At 41.7% G+C, this 21,343-nt stretch overlaps 1 protein-coding gene across 1 annotated transcript; it reads right to left on the reverse strand.

The window, feature by feature from the left end:
- Nucleotides 1–5,175: 5,175 nt before the first annotated feature.
- Nucleotides 5,176–20,354, reverse strand: LOC102225465 (neuronal pentraxin-2-like). The gene is made up of 5 exons (XM_023349291.1): nt 19,218–20,354; nt 13,557–13,827; nt 13,008–13,249; nt 10,690–10,869; nt 5,176–10,103 (listed from the first exon to the last, which is right to left on the reverse strand). Exons 1-5 carry the CDS (start codon nt 19,932–19,934, stop codon nt 9,873–9,875), a joined length of 1,641 nt encoding a protein of 546 aa, XP_023205059.1. The 5' UTR covers nt 19,935–20,354; the 3' UTR covers nt 5,176–9,872.
- Nucleotides 20,355–21,343: the final 989 nt, after the last annotated feature.

The following is a 21,343-nucleotide window of genomic DNA, read 5'->3' on the forward strand; positions in this document are numbered from 1 at the left end:
AAGATGCAAAGTGGGTGACGAACGGAGGAAGAGCCTGTTCCTGTCCAGATGGAGCCTCCATGGGAGTTTGGACCATTTGCAGAAAACGTGTGTGTGTTTGTGTGTGTGGGGAGGTTTATTGTGTGGAGAGAGAAAGAAATGTAATGATTCTGGCATTGGACCAAGTGGAGGCTGAGCAGTTTGGATCACAAAGTTTTTTTTTTAAACATTTCTGACATGCTGGAAAGCAACTAAAATGTCCAGGTTTTAAAAGCCGTCACGAGAAAATGTTACGTTGATGCAGAGACTCAATATTCAGAGTATTGACCGGTGATCATTTTGCAATTATTGATATGATAAATGTCAATTTATGGGCTAAATCCTGACTGGTGGTGGTGACCCACTGCAGGGAATTTCTACTTTTAAGAAACTGACCCCAGGTTGTCAATGAAGTTAAGATTTGAAGATTTTCCTGGCAACAGAAGTAAATTGTTACTGTTATCTGAAAAATTAGGTTTCAATACTGAGGTATCAACTGAAGATGGGTTTTTTTTGTGGAAATTGTTGTCCAATTAACAACTGTGTTAATTAACACATAGTCACACCCAACCTGCTGGCTCTCATAAGCAGGCTCTGCACAGATGGTAAGATGGAATATGACAAAAACATTTTTATATATATAAAACTTACATATTCCAGCTTTACAAACCACTAACACTAGAAGACAATCATTTCAACTACATTTGACATTCTTTTGCAGTTACCACAGCTGTATGGGCTAATGAATCCAAAATAATAACTAAAAACCATAGATGGACTATGATGTGTCGCCTGGATCCACGGTGTGTGATGAGCCATTCTTAATCATGTTTTTCCTGTCTCTTGTTTTTTCTTTCCTTTTTTTAAATATTTCAAGCCACATGTTTCACACACATTCCACCTACTAACATATTTTTTCGTTTTTCTCTTCAGTTTTTAGAGATAAATTGTTTACATGTCCTTCGGGCCTTGGCTGACGGACCGCTCTGTTTGATTTCATTTTTATCGCTCTGTCAGGATTCCTCGGGGCTGCAAATGAGTGGTTGTATACTTGATGTCTAATCCCAGCAGAGGCAGAATTTTTTTGTTTTAGTCACTTGTTAAATCTGCAGATTAATTTGTAGAGAAGAGAAAAAAAAGAAGCTGTTTCAGTTGGATGCCTAAGCTTTGAAAACCCAAAGGCTTTCGTACCCTCGGCTGTAAGAGCCGGCTCGCCCCTTAAATTACTCCTAGGGAAGCTTAGGCACTCTTCATCGAAGATGAGCGCTGATCACGCAGCGACATTACAGGACAGACCAGTGGGCATGTTTGATGTTTGCATGAAATGAGTTGAAGTGGTGTCAGTAAGCACAACAAAAACAAACAATTTGCTGGATTAGATTGGACCGCAATCCCTCCACTCCAACGCAGGATTAGACGGCAACTGGTAATCTGCAGGGAAAGTGGATAACACGGGTTGAACCCTAAAGATGGTGGTCAGTCTTGCCGGTCAGGAAGGTTTAACAGAAGCTGGAAAAGGGGGAGGTCAAAGGTTAAGACACTGCTGCAGTGCTGCAATGCGCCATTAACTTTATGTAATAGCGAGAAAATGTCAAATTCTCCCACGTTTGGTGCTCTCGTTTGTTAAGTTAAAGCAAAAACAGTGAACTGTTCAGAGATGGAAATTGCTCGAGTGATCGTTTGTTTCCTCTCACATTTCTCATGAATTTGGCAGGAGGACACACAGATATAACATGAAAGAAAGCAGTTAGTTGTAGTTGTGGAAAGCAATTTTAAAAAAAGAATAAGAATAAAAAAAATAGGCAGATTGGATAACAACACATTAAACTAGAGCTGTTGTTGATGTGGGTCGGCTCACCGCCCGGGGCATCATTGCGTCAGGGGATGACAGATAAACATGAACACTCAAAAACAAAAAAAGGCTCTATGTTATGAGCAGTTTAAGCGATGTAAGAAAATACATTAAAAAAAATTTACATTTAAAAAACTGATTTAAACCAAATGAAACTGAAACATAATTATAGCAACAACAACATTTATACATTTTGAAAAACATGGAAAAAATATCTCAGCTCTAGTTCCTGATTTAGTGGCAAACACGCTTTAAAGGGGCAGTTTTATGGAAGAATCGACTTTTCTGAGCTTCACATCCTGTCATAAAGTTATTCCCTCATCGGAAACACACCAGGTGTGTTGCCTTGATCCTTTCCAGCATGTTTGAGAAATCCTTGAATCTCCCGTGGCAACCACTCAGCTGTGCAAAATGTCTGCTTGGATCTAGTTCCGCCTTCGAGTTTCCAGGCTTCGGAGCTTCCTTCTCACAGAGCGCCCTTCCCCAACTCAGCTCCTTCAGACTAGCCAGCAGCAATTAGCAAACACCTGGTGGAACTGCTGAGCTCGTTATACGAGCTACTTCTCTGTGAAACGCCTCACCCAGGTCACCCAAGTTGTACCTTGCGCATTTTAAGCCTGTGTTGCCAAGAGAAAATGTTTGGTTGGAAAGGTTAGTTGGAAATGCATAGCTTTAGCCACAAATTTAGGAAGCTAAAGATTATTTGTAGTTTGATTCAAACATAATGTCGCCTTTTTTTTCTTAGAAAGCAGTAAAAAAAATTTTTTTACAGCAGCATTGACGCTGCTCTCAATATGAATAAATGATAACCAACGATAGCAGGAAACCTTCGAAGAATATCAAATTTACAGAAACTGTATCTAACCTCCTGAGACCCTGCATCCTCATATGAGGACATTACATTTTTATAAACACAGATGTAAATAATAACATTGATTGAATGGTCTTTTCGTCACACAGATAGACCCAATGTCCTCGTCTGAGGACATTGGGTTTTGAGATAACCACTTATTGTAGAAAGCTGAAATTTCATTTTTAGGCCAGTTGGGTCCTTATGATCCCAAATGACAAGGAGAAATGTATATGCAAAAACAGACCCATTGTCCTCATATGAGGGCATTGGTTTTGACATAGTTCAAGAGCACATAGACAGCTAAAATTTAATTTCAACTAAAATTAGGTCATACTAATCCCAAATAGTAAGGAGACATAAAAAATGCACATCAAACAAAAGCCCGGGTCTCAGGAGGCTAATCTGAGTGCATGCATCAAGAGGGACATCAGATTATCTCCATCTAACTCTGGCAATAACCAGGGTGCTGTGATGGCGTAGGGGCAACGCACAACCCACATATTGAGGCCTTAGTCCTTGTGGCGTTGGTCGCAGGTTCGAATCCAGGCGTGGTGACATTTGCCACATGTCTTCCCCCTCTCTCATTACCCTCTTTCCTGTCAAACCACTTTCAAATAAAGGCCACTAGAGCCAAAGCAAACTCTGGCAATAATATGATTTTTATTTTTTTTTTAAATAGAGAGAAAAATATAGAGCTATGTCAGGTCTCACTTACTAGAATAGCTGGCCACACTGTCACTAGAAAGTCACTGGAGTTTTCCCCCTAACAGCCCGGCGCATTGTATGCTAATTGGTCCAACTAAAAGGTGAGAGATTTGTCACATTTCTTAGTCATTTGACAGAACTCTGCGTGGCTCTTTTTGTGCCAGGAAATGTGTTGAATGCGTCTTGGCAGAAGAAACCGAGGAAACCAAAAATAAATAAATAAGTAAAAATGCAAGGAATGAATAAAGTGTGTTTGAATTAACTGTCACACGAGCGTATATTCAGGGAGGAATATTGCAAGGTTAACAATATCGTCTAACAAATGAGACATGCTGTTGCTTTCTTTGCTTGCTTCCTGCTTCTTCCAGCAAGTTTGTTTTCTTATAAGGTCTGATGAAGACTTCTAAAACAAATAGAGTGCATGTTTGTTTTTTTTAATTATTATGTTCTGCAAAAAGTGCTTTTAAAAACAATCGAGAGATTTGGATTGCTTTAGTTTCTTTTTTGGCAATCGAAGAGATGGCAGTTTTAAGGAATACAGCGTCTGGAGTTTACTTTTGTGGAAATAGAATTGAGAGCCTATTTTTTCTGAATTAAAATATGACGTTCATGGCATTTTCCTTGACTTCACAAGTACCTTGTACCTTACCAGCTCTTCTTTGTAATTTTACTTAAACTTCAGTGTAAGTGACCTTAAGAAGATTGCAGACTCCATGTTCTGAAAGGCTTCAGATTACAAGTTGTTCTATGCTATTGTTGGTACCTACCATCTGAATTTTATGCATTTCAGAAAAGTAACCTATAAGCTCCAACAAGTTTAACCTTCAGGTTCCAAGACAGGGAAGCTTGAACAGCTTGAAAAATAACCTAAAAGTTTTGGAAACCCGTTTTTTTTGTTTTGTTTTATTTATTTTTGTTCCAAGCCATTTGATAAGTGTAGACCAAACCCCAAGAAGTATTCAGCAAGTCCAAAGAAAAATAGTTATGAAAAGTTCCCAGGAAAGAAGCTCCTATATTTTTGGGAAAATCTGAAGGCTGAAGTCCATCTGGGCAATCGCCAGAAGAAAAAGTACAACAACAAAAAAAGTAACCTGCAAGCTCAAAAGGTCCTGGGAAAGGCAGGATGTATTATATATTACAAGGAACAAATGTGGAAGTAATATGTTTCTCCACCGTTAACGACGATGTTCTCATTAAGAGACAGCTCCCTGTTTCTTTGTACTACATGACTAAACAGCTTCGGCTTCAGGCGAGCATTTTGATTTTCCCTTGGGACTTCTGAATTGAATTGTAAGGAAGAGTTTTCTTTCCTTTTTTCTGATGCAGATTAAAATTTTATTGAGTCTGGCAAGTACCGTGTGTGAGAGAGATACTGTTGTTGCTGCTGCTGCTGCTCATCTGTTCCACCAGTTTGCTGCATTGAGTGCAATCGCTGAATAAAAGAAGGGCTGTCACAGTCTGAGGCTTCGCTCTCTTTGATTCTCTTTCAGTTTTTTGTTTTTAGAATCGGATAAATGGTTCTTTTTTTTTCTTTACTGCAATAATCTTCAGATGTCATCAGTTGCCCTTTTTTTTTTGTTTCCCTCCCACTCCATGATCCTCACCATTTTCGTTTTTGAAGCTGTCCCGAAATACGGCCTCTGATTTTTTTTAAAAGTATAGTTTCCTTGGCACTCTCCTATAAAACCCAGCAAGCTTCATTTCTATAATTTGGGGGGTTTTAGGTGAAACCAAACGACCACATTCCTTCCTCCAAAATATCACAACTTTAATAAAGATTCAGAGTTTTGTACACAGCACGTGTTCAGAACAATACGACACCATACAGGACGTGGACTTGTGCAATCAACGTAGATCATAGAGCATAATGGCAACAAAAGTATCTCCAACAATAGCTTTCAGTTTCATATATCATAAACACAATGACATTACAATAAAAAGAAGAAGAAGAAAAGCCCTAAAAAGTTCTGGCATGAGCTGAACAGACACCAATATCAAAGACACTAGACGAACAGAGGCACAACAAGACGGTTTTGACTTGTTAGTTCGGTGGCGCCGTGCAGAAGCTTCACGTACTGTGTTTATGATGCTGTAAAACTTTGATCAAACTGCTTTCATTTCGCAGTGTCACCGGGGACCTTAACGATGCTTAATTAGCTAAAAACATCTTCAGGATATTAAAGATGGCGACGGTACACGGGTACAAACACCCCTGACAGGCACTTTCCACCGTGAGTAGTAAAATAAAATCAGCTTCTATTTTTTTAAAGACACTTTGAAATGAACAACTTGTTTATACCAGAAGATTCTGGTGTTAATAGGAGTTAGTTTGGCATGAAGGGAAAGGAAAGTTTAGCAAGGCATTCTAACTCTGCGGCGTTCATGCATGGAATGTCTTCTCTCTCTTTTTTTTTTTTTTAAATGGTGAAAAGATTTTGGATTTATTTATCAGAAGCTGCGTTTCCGTTACGAACAGTGCGCAAATTTTGTCGCAAAATTAAAATGTCTCAATTGCTAGATTTTCCTGAATTAAGAATCACGTGAACGAGTTTGTTCACGCGATACAAAACAAATAAAAAACAACATGCCACGTCATCCTCCTCCTATCACTTCCTGTCTTCTCCACTTTTAACAATAATGATTGGTTATTGGTCACATGACTCGTGTGACGCGGGGAAAAAAGTGTTTCCATTGCACTTTTGCAAAATACGGTGAGTTCAATGCTCAAAAATCTTTTCATCAAAAACGTGTTAATTTGCAAAAAATTATGTGGTGAACGGAATTGCAGCTCCTGATGCATGTAGAACATTTAAAAACATTTCAAATTTTACAACTTTGAACATTGCATCAACATATCTCATACATATCAGATGTAATGTAACACCACATATTTAATAATGAAAAAAGAAGAGTTTAGGTTAGCAGTTCTCAAAAGTTGGTCAAGTCCATAATAAATGCATCAGACACTAAAAGTCACTCTCAGAAAGACAAACACAGCCACCCTGCAGGAATGTAAAACGCAACGACCTAGTCCGCGACACTTTGCAGTGGCAAGACATTATCAGTTCTAGATTACATCATGCAGAAGAGAAAAACAATGCAACATCATTCACATCTGATCCATCTTCCCCCTCATTCTCCTGTTTTCCTCTAGCTTTCATCATCGACTCCAGGCTGCCATCCGCTGCTTTAATATTCCCAACACTTTCTCCAACATTTTTTCACCGCCTCACCTTGACTCCGAGCTCTGAAGCTGTCACAGCCCTTAGATAATACCACTTCAAGCCTGGTGCACAAATGGAGGGATTCCAGCTGCCCCCTATTCAACTTCACGCTTCCCACATGGAGCTCTCAGCTGGAAGACGACGGCTCAGACTCGGAACTCACTGGATTCAGTACAAGCTTTCAAGAAGTTAAGCACACGACGGTGTCTGGAGTGCGCAGACATTAAATGACACTGGATCACTATTTTTAGTCATTCAGAAAAAAAATATATATATACACATATCTTGCAAAATAGAATATGAATACATGAAGTTAAGATATTAACCTTGGCACTGTGCTTTGAGAGGCTCGTTTCTGCTAAACCTCGACTGACACCAAACCGAAAACACTTATGAAACACTTGTTGGAAAATGAAGTGAGTGCTGTCTGAAATAAGCAAATTCACTGTTCTCTTAGTCTACTCTGCGTCACTGAGTGATTTGTTAAACTGTGGTCACAGTTAGGGGAGTAAGTTCAGACATTCAGAGCTGTTAGAAAATAATTCTTCAGCTCAGAGAAGTTTAGCTAATAGCCTGTTAACTCAGAGAGGATAAGCTAATAGCTTGTTAGCTCAGAGAGAAGGAGCTATCGGCCTGTTAGCTCAGAGAGAAGGAGCTAACGGCCGGTTAGCTCAGAGAGAAGGAGCTAACAGCCGGTTAGCTCAGAGAGAAGGAGCTATCGGCCGGTTAGCTCAGAGAGAAGGAGCTAATGGATTGTTAGCTCAGAGAGAAGGAGCTAACGGCCGGTTAGCTCAGAGAGAAGGAGCTAACAGCCGGTTAGCTCAGAGAGAAGGAGCTATCGGCCGGTTAGCTCAGAGAGAAGGAGCTAATGGATTGTTAGCTCAGAGAGAAGGAGCTAACGGCCGGTTAGCTCAGAGAGAAGGAGCTATCGGCTGGTTAGCTCAGAGAGAAGGAGCTATCGGCCGGTTAGCTCAGAGAAAATGAGCTAATGGATTGTTAGCTCAGAGAGAAGGAGCTAACGGCTGGTTAGCTCAGAGAGAATGAGCTAACGGCCGGTTAGCTCAGAGAGAAGGAGCTATTGGCCTGTTAGCTCAGAGAAAATGAGCTATCGGCCGGTTAGCTCAGAGAGAAGGAGCTATTGGCCTGTTAGCTCAGAGAAAATGAGCTATCGGCCGGTTAGCTCAGAGAGAAGGAGCTAATAGCCTCTGTGCTAGAATTTCACAAGTTCTGATTAGCCAACTGTGTTCAAAATGTTCACTCTTCACATCTTGTTAGCTGTAGAGATCTTGAAAGTGGATGGGTGTAGCTGGCCGGTTTCAAACACAGGACTTGAAAAATTCTCCAGTGAGTATTCTCATTGATATACATAAAACATCAGCAGGATAACAAGTTGGGGATACGCAACTTGATTTGGTTTGAAACGTGTAACGACTTGACTTAACAGCAGCTTCAAAGTTTTATTACCAGATCATATCTGAGGGAGTTTTTTTTTTTTTTTTTGCTTTTCATACAATATACAGTGGACTGCAGTTAGAAGCACACTGATCGGATCACGTGATAGCGACTTTATCCCGCTTTTGCTGCCAAAACAGTCGTCATCCGCCATGTTTGAGCTCTTAAGCCTGTCTCAATTTGTGGCAAAATGTTCCACCACCTTTGCTTAAAGAGGCCATAGCCATCAAGAAATTTTGTTAATGTGTTCCTGGTCTGCAACAACTCTCCAGTTCGTGGTACAATTCAAACCAACATCCACATTGATGCTGGTTCGGCACTGTTTTTTTTTCCCCTTTCCCTTTCCCTTTCAATAACCACCAGAAGCCCAGAACTCCCTGCAGGAGCTGGAGCTGCAGCTTTGCCGATGCTCCGACCCAGTCTAGCCATTGGGCCTTTGTCAGAGTTGTTCAAAATGTAAACGCTGACCCAATTTTTTATGCTGCTAACACACTGCGATGAGAACAAAAAAAAATCCTTTATCCAAGACACTAACAGGTCAGTGTTGTTCATTTCACCTGTCTGTGGTTAAAATCTCACAAGTGATGGACATATTTCAGTTTGCTAAAGTTTCTAGATCGTACTCATGAAATAATTCTAATTATTTTGTTCTAAATTAAATTTGTAGGAGTTCTTTGTGTACAAATAATAATAAAAAAAGAGAAAATGGCACCTATAGTTTATAATTTCTGTTGTAAAATTTCTTTGACACTGGAGTTGGAAAAAGTTTTAAAACCTTTTACTGATTATCTCTATATTCTCGTTTATGAGGCACAGGAACAGCAGAATTACTGCATCAGATATTTTTAATGAGCCTAAAAATCACAGGTTAGCATTAGCAGGCCAACATTAACTCACTTTGCTGGCTCCGATGCATTAAAATATATTTTATAGTCTTTTATAAAGAGTCACTATTATAAATGTCACAATTATGGATAATGTAAAAATAAAATTACAGTGAACATTCAAACTGAAAATCAGCTCAATTAAACATTTGAATCCAAATTCAGGGGCTACATCTGTTGAAGGCCGCATTTGACGACCGTGCTCCAAATTCAAAGACTCCTCCGAGTCCCCCAGACCTTCATCCTCCTTCCTCCTGGATTTGAAGGACGTTGAATCCTTCGCACTTCCACTGACACCCGTTGATTTCATTAATCTAATTAATGAATAAGATTCAAATAGATTGTAAACGGTTTACAAAAAAGCCCAGGAGCATTTCGAGTTACATTCTTGCTAGCTTGTGTTTGGCGCCGTCATGGTTGCTAGGCGACAGGGCACACGCAGATGTAAAGGGTAAATCGAAAGGCCAGACTGTTCAATTTTTCCGCCATATGTCCTTTGAAGAATGCGGCCCCTGAATTTGAACACGCTTACAGTAAACAAGTAGACAGAAAAGCTAGCAGGCAGGTAAAGTATAGATTTGTTTTTCTTGATCAAATTGTCAGGAGGGTTGCTGAGAATCTGAAATCATCTTCATCTTCCTGTTCTGACTTCAAACTAAGCAAACCCAAGCTTAAACATTTTAACATTTAACTAAAGTTCCAGCTGCATTTATGTGTAAATAATGTGTGGTGTTGCAGTGCACCGTTTTACCTTCAGAAATACCCCAGAAAAGTTGCTAAGATTATGACTCTCTTATGTCGCCTTGCTATTTATGTTTTTGTTGACATACTGAATCAGCGATAGTTGGTGAATTGAATCTTTTCTGCGATCCTCTCTCCACTGGTCACTGGGAGCTTTTGCTGTGTTTACTGCAAGGCTCCCCGGGGTCTTTGGTGGCTCCGCCGTAAACTTGCACCTTGTTTTCGCTCCAGAGGACCACAACGCCCTGAGTTACTCTGCTGCATCGAGCCAGGCTGGCGACCTGGGCGGCCGACAGGACCCGATCCCACAGGCCCACCTGGGACAGCTCTCCGACGAAGGCCTGGGTCGAATCGAAACCGCCACCCAGGGAATCCTGGAGAGGAATTAGTCTGCTGTTAGACAGTCGGATCACTTAAAAAGAGAAACACTTTTACTCTCAAGCACACACGACTCGGTTTTTTTGCAGCCTGGCTGCCTTGGGCGACCCCTCAGCTCTGTGGAAATTTAAGCAGGATTCGATAGAGCGGGGGATTATTTTTTACCTCTAAACGTTATTTTCCTACAGTTTGTGGCTTATGAACAAAATTCACATATTAAACATCCAATATTAGCCCAAACTAAACCTCAAGTGCAAATCAGCCATGAATGTTGATCCTTTCGCTTTAGAAATAACAAAAACTCCACGCCTACACTAAGGCTGCGTTCACACTGCAGGCGTTAATGTTCAATTCTGTTTTTGTCTCTGTTTCTTTCGCGTGGTCGTTCACATTTCCAAATATATGCGACCTGTATGCGATCTCTCGTGTGAACCGCAAACAACCTAAACGTGTCGGATTCACGTCACTTCAATCTGCAGTGTGAATGCAAACCAAGTTATTTTTAGCCTTCTTAGCAACTTGGAAACCAGTAACAACTAAACCATTTCTTCTTTTGTCTGTCTTTAAATATGAGTAACTCACCTGCTCTTGCCCGAGGACTAGCTCTCCCCCAGGCCTGATGTGATGTCCCGGGGCCAGTCCGTGGCCCTCGCCCCTCAACTTTCCTCCCTGGTAGGCCTGCCATGCTCCACCTTTCTGGGTCCAGCTCACACAGACATGCTGCCAGCTGCCTCGAGAGAGGTTCAGAGGCAGCTTCGCCACCTATGCATGGCAACGTGTTGTTAGGACGATGCAGTCTGCGCCGATTGTTTAAAACCCGGGCATGCCTTTATATAGCCACATAGAAAGGTGACAGTAATTCAGCAGGACGCAAATAAGATGCAGCAGTGTGAGGAGATTTCTGGATCCAAATCAGTCACTTCGATCATTTCACGCTAGGGGCGTTCTGCTGCTGCCTCTCCAAGCTATTCCCCGCAGGAATGGATTACCATAATGACTTCTACAAAATAAAAAAATCTATACATATATCACAGCACTGCTCTGCATCGCCGAACGATGCTTTCAAGGACTAAGCTTAATCTTCCATTAAATCACGTGAACAATGTATCAGACGAACACTTCATTCGCCGCTCTCTTATTGCTTTAATGCTAATCCAAAGCAGATGGCCTTCTTCGATATTCATTAGGACATTTAGAAGGAGGTCGTAACATTAACAGGTCGCTGATGCACTCTTCAAATCATAATAGGGATCAGAAATGAACTTTCTACAAGTACGCTTGTAAGATGAGGAAGATATTTTGAATGAAAAGATGCTACATCTTCCATTAAAGTGAGCAGAATAAGGAGGAAGAATCTATTCAAGCATAACGTTCACTTTAAGAGATAAAATTAATGTTTTGAGTCCGATTAGGCTTGAAAGGAGAAATTAAAAGATCATTCTTTTAGTGTTGCTGCTGCAATGGGAAGATCAGCGTTTGTGTGAATTTGCGGTTTTGGTTGATTTGTGCAGCCGTAGATTATTCCTTTGTATTCAACATACATCTGTTTGTTCTCACGTTTCACACTTGTTTTACCTGCTTTTACAGCCTGTGATTTAAAATATATATATTTTGTAAATAATCTACTCGTATTATTGTGTGGGGAGATTTGGTGGCACAGCTTCAGTAAACAACACAGGAGGTGATTGAGCGTTCTGTTTATTTCATCAAGGATCGTAAATTTAATCAGAGTTAAATAGCCGACAGAAGCGTTTAGCTGCCAGAGCTGGAGAGTATATTCAGGAGCGGTCGAGAAACTTTCTTGTTATAATGAGATTTTAAAAACTCATTAAAATAATACGTTTTCAGGAGAGTCAATGGAAAAAAGAGAAGGCTAATGAAAAATTAAATCAAACAGAACTTAAAGGTTTTTGTATTTTTGAATTTTTTTCCCCCAAATTTCAATGTTTTGGGGGTTTTTTTAAACTAATTTTAATGGGAGGTAAAAAAAAAAAAAAAGAAGCTAGAAAAAACCCTGCATATAGGAAAGGACATAATGGCAAAACTTTCTGAATCAGAAGGTTTTCTCTGAAACTGTCGACCAAGTTTTCATCACTGTTTTGTTAGGATCCTGGGCTGTTTTGGGGTTTGATTTATTGATTCCAGTTTCATTATTATTCTATGTTTCTTTTACTTTGATCAGATCAACCTTGTTTCTGTTCATCTCTTTCTTAGTGATTCTACTTTATTATGTTTAATTTTTGTCTCTAGTTATTCTTTGTAACTCTAATTATGTTCCTCATGCCTACTCATTCTTTAGGTAAGGTAATTTTATTTATATTGCACATTTTCAACAACAAGGCAGTTGAAAGTAAATCTTTAGTGTTAGATTTACTTTCTAGTCCGCTGTTTACTCTCCCTCGCCTCCTGAGCTACTTTCTCTCTCTCTCTCTTCCCTCACACCTGATTGCAGGTGTGGAGTGAATTGTTCCACATTCACTCTCCCAGTACTTAATCACTTTTTCTCCTGTCACTTTTTGCCTGTTCCTCCCATTAGATCCCGTTCCCAGTCAGGCTTCTTGTGCTTTTGTTTGCTCCTGATGTCTTTTGTTCTCCCCTGGCTCCCTGTCCTCCCATGATTTATTGTAAATCTTTCATTTTTTCATCAAATCCACAAAATTCTCCTCGGCGCCTCCGCCTGCTGCCTTTGTGTCCTCTCAACAGACACACACCATGACACGTTCACGCTTCCTGACAGCTGGGGTAAAGTCGGAACAAATGTAGAAAAAACCCCAAAATGTTTAGATTTTAAAATCTCTTACAAACGTCAAACCGTGATACTTTTCCTCGAGGTCGTCATTCCAGCCGATGCCGGCCTCAGTTAAATGTTTAGCTTTTTCGGCCCTGTGCGGGTTCCGTACCTTGTCGTCGATGAGCAGCTCAGCCGGAGCGCTCCGGTCTTGCAGGAGCACCAACTCGTTCGGTTGCTCGGCGACAGCGTAAGACAGGGGCGTCCCGATCCCTGCCGCGGCGGGCCGCAGCCACAGGCAGGCGGTGAAGGCCCGCAGCTTGGGGACGGCGTGTCTCATCAGGGCGAACATGTAGTTTGTCCGAGCCGGGAAGGACAACCTGTACCCCTCCGGGAACGAAAGCCCTGCGTCGCCTTTGGAAATGCGGAATGAAGAAAGTGACATGCGAGTCAATTATTTTCCATGTATTTTAAAAAGCATCACAGGATAATTGTGGGCTTTTTGTTTTTGCACAAATTATATTTACGCAGCTTAGGTGTCATAAATCAGAAGAAGGAAATCTGGTTCTCATCGTTATCGACTTGTGTCACGGTGAAATGAATAAATCAGTCATGCTGCTCTCTCTGTTACCGTCTCCACCTCCAGATCAAATAGAGCGATTAAATATGCGCACAGTTTGCTTCCCTCTCTGTCTCTCTCTCTCGCCCTTCTGCAGCTCACCTTCCTCCAGGCCTGAAACGCGGTGCTGTAGTTTGCTGATGCCCTGGTCAATTTCCTGTCTGTGTTTCGCTGCCTCCAGCCTCAGGGCTTTCCTCTCCTTCTCCAGCAGCTCCACCTTCCTCTCCAGCTCCTCTTCCAGGTCCTCCACCCCCCAGGGCCTGTCAGGACCGGCGCCGCGGCCCGGAGAGGCTGACCTCTCTGGCTCGCCCTCCTCTGATGCGTCCGAGGACTTGCTGTCCGTGCGGTTGTGAGAAAACGGACCAATGTCTGTCTGCAGAGGAGGGAGGTAGAAACTGGATCAGAATTTGGGGCTTTGCCGTCTCTGCAAGCACCAAAGGATTTATTCAAGAGGAGTTTATGTAATGCCGCTGCATTTGGCGTGGCTTGATGCATTGTTAACTGGCTGCTACGGTTTGGATTCTGTTTTTCTCTAAATTGAAACCTAAGGATAAAAGAGTGGTAGATTTATCCCAGTTTTCCAATATTGCACTATGTATCGGGATATGCTTTAAAAAAAAAAAAGAAAAAAAGGCAATCTGCAGTTTTGTAAGCAAGACTGCAGGTTGGAGGCTTCCCAGTCCCAAACACTGCTAAAAAGAAAAGGTGCAGCAGCAGGAACTGGCATCTAGCTTAATACTGAACAGATTGAAAGGAGGGGGAGGTCACCGCTGTGCCTTTCTGTAAATGTTAAACCGTTGCTCTACAACTTTCATGGTGTTTTAGTTGTTTATGCCGCATCCAGGAGTTTACCGCAGCTCAGCTTCTCTGAGAAATGCTGCAGAGGTAGAGGTTTTGGTTTTACAATGCCAGATTTGATTTTATACGCCACAGAACCAAATTTTAGGTTTTAGATCAAATCTCAGCGATTAGCGAGAAAATATAGGTATTCTTTTCACTACATTGAGTTCAGTGTGCAGGTGTGTTAGTGCTGTGCCTTAATAAAATATTTATGCCCTTCAATACCTTTGCATTTTTGCGACACTGCAGCCACAAACTTCAAAGTGTTTGTTTGGATTTCCTGTTATAGACTAACAAAACATTGTACAATATTGTAAGCTTGAAAGAAATTTGTTTTTCTTTCTTTTTTTTTCTTTTTTTTTTTTTTACAAATAAACATCTTAAAATTGCATCTGTATATTTTTTTTTCAGCATTACAGAGACCGGACCCTCAGCTACTTGTGGCTCAGAATCCACAGATTCACCGACTTGAAGTTTTTTTTTTTTTTCCCATACAGCAAAATTTTTTTTATTTTTTAAATGAAGCTTTATAAGCAGAAAAATCTAAACATAGAGCTATTTGACACACTAACTGGCTTGTTGGTGAAAAGCAGTCAACCCAGGATCACCATCTTGCCTTCCTTGATGCTAATTGGCTGCATCCTCAAGAGTGGAGACAAGTAGATATTAGCTACCATGGTGTTGCTAAGACATTTTCCACTGTGCTTATTAATGCATGCTAAGGGATATTTGGTGTTTGACTATCAAACTGGACATTTATCCTTTTTCAAAGGAGCGCTATGAAGTATTAGCCGTTTTAAATTTTGACAGACGGCTGTGGTTTTGGAGGTTACTAGCGACTGCGAACACTGGGAGTCCATTGTATTTACAAATGAAAAAATTGATAGCGCGAGATGCTTTTTTGCTCATTCTTCAGTATTATCACAGCTTTTATATTTTAATGCATGAATATGTTTTGATTTAATTTATTCCATTGTGTCTTCAGTGTTGCTCTCCCGCTGAAAGCTGAACCTCCACTGCCGTCTGACGACTCGTGCAGCAGATTTTCTTCTAGTGTAAACCTGTACCTGGTGCCACCCAACTTCCACTTAACATTTCTGAAATTTCATGTTTACCTTAACAGAAAATGATGGAGCCCCACCATTGTTTGAATGCAGGCCAAAAAAAAAGAAGAAGAAAGTTTTATCAGACCAGAGCAGCTGGTTGCTGGATCCCCTACGTGACATTCAGAAAGCTGCATCAAGTTATTTTTCAGAAGGGGTTTTCTTCCTACAAAGGTTGGGTTTGAGAAGAGTAATGTTCTACCACCTGAGCTTTGGATCCGTCCAACTATTCTAAAGTTTCCTTGTGTCTCTTGGCTGTTTTGATTAATCCTCTCCTTGTCCAGCCTGTCGGTTCAGGCTGATATCCGTCTCTGAGTAGTTGTGCTGCTGGTTGATGAACTGAGCGTCACTCTGTGAGCTGTTCACAGCAGCACTGCAGTAACAGACTACATTTGGATTGATTTTTCTTTAAGCATGTTTACCAGATGGCTGCACAGTGGCAAGAAGGTCCTGGGTTCAATTCCCGGCCCGGGGTCTTTCTGCATGTTCTCCCTGTTCATGTGTGGGTTCTCTCCAGGTACTCCGGCTTCCTCCCACAGCCCAGAAACATGACTGTCAGGTTAATTGGTCTCTCCAAATTCTCCCTAGGTGTGAGTGTGTGTGTATGGTTGTTTGTCCTGTCTGTTTCTGTGTTGCTCTGTGACAGACTGGCGACCTGTCCAGGGTGACCCCTGCCTCTCGCCTGGAACGTTAGCTGGAGATAGACACCAGCACCTCCCAAACCCTCTAGGGACAAGGGTGTAAGAAAATGGATGGATGTTTACCAGAGAGTATTAGCATTTGTAGCAGTAAACACATTTCAATGGAAACTTTTAAATTCTCTTTCCTATCAGTACCAAATGCAATAAAACCCCTTTCATAATATCATGACTTACCGCCTCCCGTTATGTAGCTGCTTCTCTATTTGGAAACAGATGTAGAAGGCATGAAACTTTGCACTGCGTTTAACTTTTAAGACGTTTAACATTTTGTGCAATTCTTAGTGCTTAGTGAAAATGATATTAAAAAAATGTACAAGGCCAGTGTAGGGTGGTTTAAATGTAGCTCTGATCTTATTGTTGGGCCAAAATCGTCACATGCTGCATGAGTGCTTAAAGGCATTGAGAGTTGTTGGTGCATAATGGGGAAAATATGTTAAAAAAACCCCCGATTGGACCAGTTTAATCTGAGCCAGTAGAAAACATCTCTTCATCCTACTCAAGTAGGTCAAGTAGCCCCTGCGTACAAAATGGCAGAAGAAAGAAAACGTGTTGATTAGGGAGGAAACTACCCGGTCGGACCTGTGAAAACCATCGATGAAACACAAAAGGCTGCAGAATGAAAGGATTCCTTATTCCCTGTAAAGTGTCAGAATTTGGACATCACACGTCTGCGTGGAGAAACAGACGGAACAAAGGAAATGACCCAAACGGTCACGTCCTACATATAACAGCAGGAGGCGTATTACACCGCGGGGACACACATCCACTCTGTTACTCCTAACAAATATAGGCATGCCATGAATTATGCATTGCATTTCTTTTGCCCAAAACAGAGCTATAAATCACTTTATCCTGGTCAAGTCAGAGCTTGTTTCTAGTTGCTCTGCTGTATTTTCGCTCCTTTTTTCGTTTTCCTGCTCTCTCCTTCTGACTCCACATTTGTCTTTAGAACTGACATTTTATTCTATATTACCGTGTTGAAAATGGCAACCTTTATAAAAAGAAATCCAATTAAAAATATCCATTATAACTGAGTGACATTCATAATTACATGATTATTACTGATCTGTGATGATTGGGCTTTGGAAGTAGCTCATAAATCCCTTCTGGTGTCAAATCATCTGTTTTTATCAAAGACTGAAGACATTTGATTTTATAAACAACTAAGTAAGTCCAAAGTCCAGTTGCTTTGGTCATTCACTGCTTACTCACCGCCTGCGTTTACAGCTATACAACAAATAAAGAAATCCACCCCGAGCAAAACTTGCAAATAATAACATAATGTTCATCCATATAAGCAAAATCCAAAATAGGTTGAAAACTGAACAGACATCTAGATTTAAGATATCTACTTGCGTCGAAGTAAGATAGAAATGTAGTTTGAGCTGATCAAATACTAGACGAACCGAGCCAGACCTTCAAAGATTTTGGCTTGGCAGATTTTGAACAGGATGTACGAACTAAAAAAAGTCCAATTTGAATATATTTCTCTGGGTCAAATGTAGACAAGGACTGGCTGACCAAGATATTTAATTTGACACATTAAAACATCTTGGTTTATTTATTAATCGTTTTGTGTCGTATTACTGAACTCATACCGGATATGGATTCCAGGTAAGATTGTGGTAAACAGTTTGCCACCTAGGTTAAGGTTTTCAGCTGGGTTCCTCTGCCAATTTCTTTATGATTTCCTGCTTTTTCTTTTCCCCTTTCAGTCTGGACTTTGGACAAAACAAGAAATCCCGGACAAGCCCCCAAGAAGTTCCCAGTAAGCAACATTTCTTTGAAAAGAAGTTGCCACATCTACACAAAGTGAACATGTGTTTATAAAGGCACGGGCCTTTATAGAATATATTTTTGCCTTTATGTCTAAAGTTATGTATAAAGTTGTTAGGGTTAATCAAATGAGCTAATCCAGTATGACATTACACATTTGTGCTAAAAATGCTTAACTTGGTTCTCAATACTGAATTAAGATAATGTCTGGCTTCCCTGAAAAAGCATAATAAAGCTGGATGTCCCGTTTTTAGAATAATTGCTGGGGCAAAACAGTAAATAAAGCAAAACAGCTTGACTGATTGTCACTTTTTGAAGTGGAACAGTGACTCAGTCAACTTGATTTGAATTTACCCAAAAGTGAGACGTGATAAACTGGCAGAAATAACTTGTCCTGATTGATGATTGGCCAGCTGGGGAAAAAAGGCAGCCAATCGGAATGTTCTTGATTACACATCATACCTCGGCACTAACAGGTCATAGTGACAACAACACTCTTCAGAGTTTAAGTAGCTACTGAGGTAAGAAGGCAGATATTTCCAGCATCAGTCAGGTGTTAACAGTTAATAAAGTCAGAGAAAGAAAGAAAACTCCTTGAAGTTAATATGAACACTTGGTTTTTGGTTTAGGCTGCGATTGAAGTCAGAACAGGACGTTTAAGATGTTACAGTAAAGCTGCTCTGTTGTGTCCTTTGGATGAATCTACTCTCTTTCTGCTAAGGACAGTCTAACATGTCACCTGTAATCTTTTTTTTCTTTTGTAGTGATATTTACCTGCCGATCTGTGTTACAACACCTGCACTCTCACACAGACAGTGTGACACTGCCTTTGCTTCCGATATAAGTAAAAATAAATGAAATAAGTAGATTCATATTTTAGCAATATGCAAATCAAAGGTACATTTAAATGTGTGATGCTGTAAACACCAGGAGGAGTTGACTGCAGCTGTCAAACTTGGACTGTTTTTTGAAGAAGTTATTGTTTTTTATTGAACATTTTGTAATCAGGGTAGTTAAATGTAGATGTTATTAAGAAAGAAAGAAAATTATTATTGTGCTTTTTCGACAGTCTATGGAAATTAGAGAAATTAGAGTTAGCCAAAATTGGTACTCTTTGTGAAACTGGTGCATCTATATTGACAAGGCAACAATCTGTCAACTCTGAAGCGGCTGAGATCTGAGATGGCCTGAATCTGACACACAGGGTTTCCTCCTCCATGCCTTTTCACAGATTAAACTGACTTTGGATGTTTTCTACTATAATTAGGATAAAGCTGTACTGTCTACATCTGACTTTAGAGTAGTAGAACTGATTTCATTCGTTAGTTCAGGGATTTTCTTACCTCCAGTCTGTCTATGCGGTCTTTGAGTTGGGTGATCGCCTGTTCGAGCTCATCCACAGTTCCAACCGTGAGCAGATGGACCCCGTCGGGCGCAGTACCCGGGCTGTCCCGCACCATCATCCGCTCCAAGTGGATCTCCCCCTCGGCTCCCTTTTCGCCTCTCAGCGCGGCGGCGTTCCCGCGTCTGTCCGGGCTGCCGCTCCTTCCCCCGAGCCCCTTCTCGCACTCGGTCAGCTTCCCCGACAGCTCCCTGATGGTCCGCTTGTCGGTTAAAATCTGGTCCTTCTGCTGCAGAACCGTCTGCCGGAGCTCCTCCGCCGTGGTCCGGAGGTAGCCCCAGTCTTCCCCGGCGTACAGCGACGGGTCGTCCGCCTGCTGCTGAAAGTTCCTGGGGTTGCATCCTCCGGCGGGGACCGGGGTGCAGATGAGCCGACTCACCGCGGGGTCGTGTCCCGTGAGTCCACTGACCCCGTCCGTCCCGCCAAGCCCGACGTCGAAGGTGGGCGCTTCGGATTCGGGCGTTTCAGAACCGTGGAGAGCTCCCAGGGATCCGGGCCGGGCCACGGAGCCCCTCGCGGCAGCGGGAGTCTGCGCGACCGCGTCCGGATACAGCGAGTGGTTGTCGGCCGCGGGCTGCCGCTGCGCCGCGGCAGCCTTGGAGGACCCGGTGTGGACAGCCGCGATGATGCAGATAACCGCTCCGATGAAGGCCACCATCCCGGCGGCCAAGATGACTACGATGAACTTCAGGGTGGCGGCGGGGGGGTCAATCAATTTCCAGAAAAAACCCCGAAATGTGAACACTCTTTCTCCGTAGGAAAGCAACAGCTCCAAATGCGGCAAAGAGTTGAATAATTCATCAGAAGCTAAACCGAGAGAGAGGAAAACGACTCCTGACGCCTCTCTACGAACACAAGCGAGCAGAACACGAGTTTGTCAGCACAGTTAAGTGATCATGGAGTCGACACTAAACATCTCTTTTTCACTGGGACACCGCGCAAACGCTTCCTCTCCTCCTGCAACGCGCATGTCCGCTGGTTCCGGCAGGATCCTGCCTATTAATACTGAGACCGAGTGAGGGGGCGAGAGATGGAGGAGAAACACAGCAGGACTGCCTCTGACAGAACACATCCGCTGATAATAGGTGCAAATCACTTTTCCGAGCACGTTTCCCAGGCTGTGGTCGCTGTCTGTCAGTGTCACACGGAGTTCAGATGTGGAGAAAACTAAATGTCAAATGTCAAATTCCATACTTTACTCATGTCTTTGCCTGTTTATGTATTTATTCTGAAATGTTCTCTATGTCCAAGCCCTGAAAACCAAAACCAGAACCATGCAACTTGAGAATTTCTTGACACAATTCAATCGCCAACTCCAATTTATTCAACTGGGATTTTAATAGGCTGTTCTGAAATACATGAGTGGAAAGTAAAATTAGACAAAAACAAAATAAAGTAAAGTAAGTCATGTCATATCTAGGTTTTAGGTTTCTTTCTGTTACCATTTTGACCATTTGTCCACTGCTTACCAGGTCTTTCCATATTTAGTTTCATTCGTGTTGCTTAAAAGTCTTGCTGCTCATGTTCCTTTCTTTCCATTTAGTTTGCTCCATTTCTTGTATTTATTTCTCCTAGATTATTTGTGAGGCTTTTTTACTTTTGGTTCTAGGTCGTGTCAGTCCTTGCCGAGTTCCTCCTCTGTTAAACTTCATCTTCTCTCAGTCGCCCTGTAATCATCCACCTGGCTGCACCTTGGCAGCGTTCACACTCCTCAGCGTGTAAAGCCTTTCCGTTTCGGTCGCTCCCTGCTGGATCCTTCTTCACTTCCCTGAATGTTGGTCCCGGGTTCATGTCCGGGTCGCTCTGTTCCAGTCTTTTGAGTTCTTGTCTGAATTCTGTCTCAGTTTCAAACCCACACTTTGATTTGTCTTTATATATTTTTACTTCTTAAGGTTTTAGCTCATTTATTCTCACCTTCACTTATTGATTCACTTTACTTGTAATAACTGAAATAACCTTTTTTAAAAAAAATCATTTGGACTGTTTCTGGAGATGGTTGTGGTTTAGTTGGTTTTTTCCTCACCGTTCATGGGCCTGAGGTTACAGTTCGCTATGAGCAAAGTAGGG

This window comes from Xiphophorus maculatus, chromosome 16 (genome assembly GCF_002775205.1).
Source record: "Xiphophorus maculatus strain JP 163 A chromosome 16, X_maculatus-5.0-male, whole genome shotgun sequence".
In the NCBI taxonomy this organism is placed as follows: domain Eukaryota; kingdom Metazoa; phylum Chordata; class Actinopteri; order Cyprinodontiformes; family Poeciliidae; genus Xiphophorus; species Xiphophorus maculatus.

What these genes read in the sequence shown, in the direction of transcription:
- LOC102225465 (XM_023349291.1), bottom strand. Translation starts at nt 19,934, where the DNA reads ATGGTGGCCTTCATCGGAGCGGTTATCTGCATCATCGCGGCTGTCCAC. An exon ending in ACCGCATAGACAGACTGGAG is followed by an intron (nt 13,828 to 19,217) that starts GTAAGAAAATCC and finishes CCTCCTCTGCAG; the next exon opens with ACAGACATTGGTCCGTTTTC. An exon ending in CGTTTCAGGCCTGGAGGAAG is followed by an intron (nt 13,250 to 13,556) that starts GTGAGCTGCAGA and finishes GCATTTCCAAAG; the next exon opens with GCGACGCAGGGCTTTCGTTC.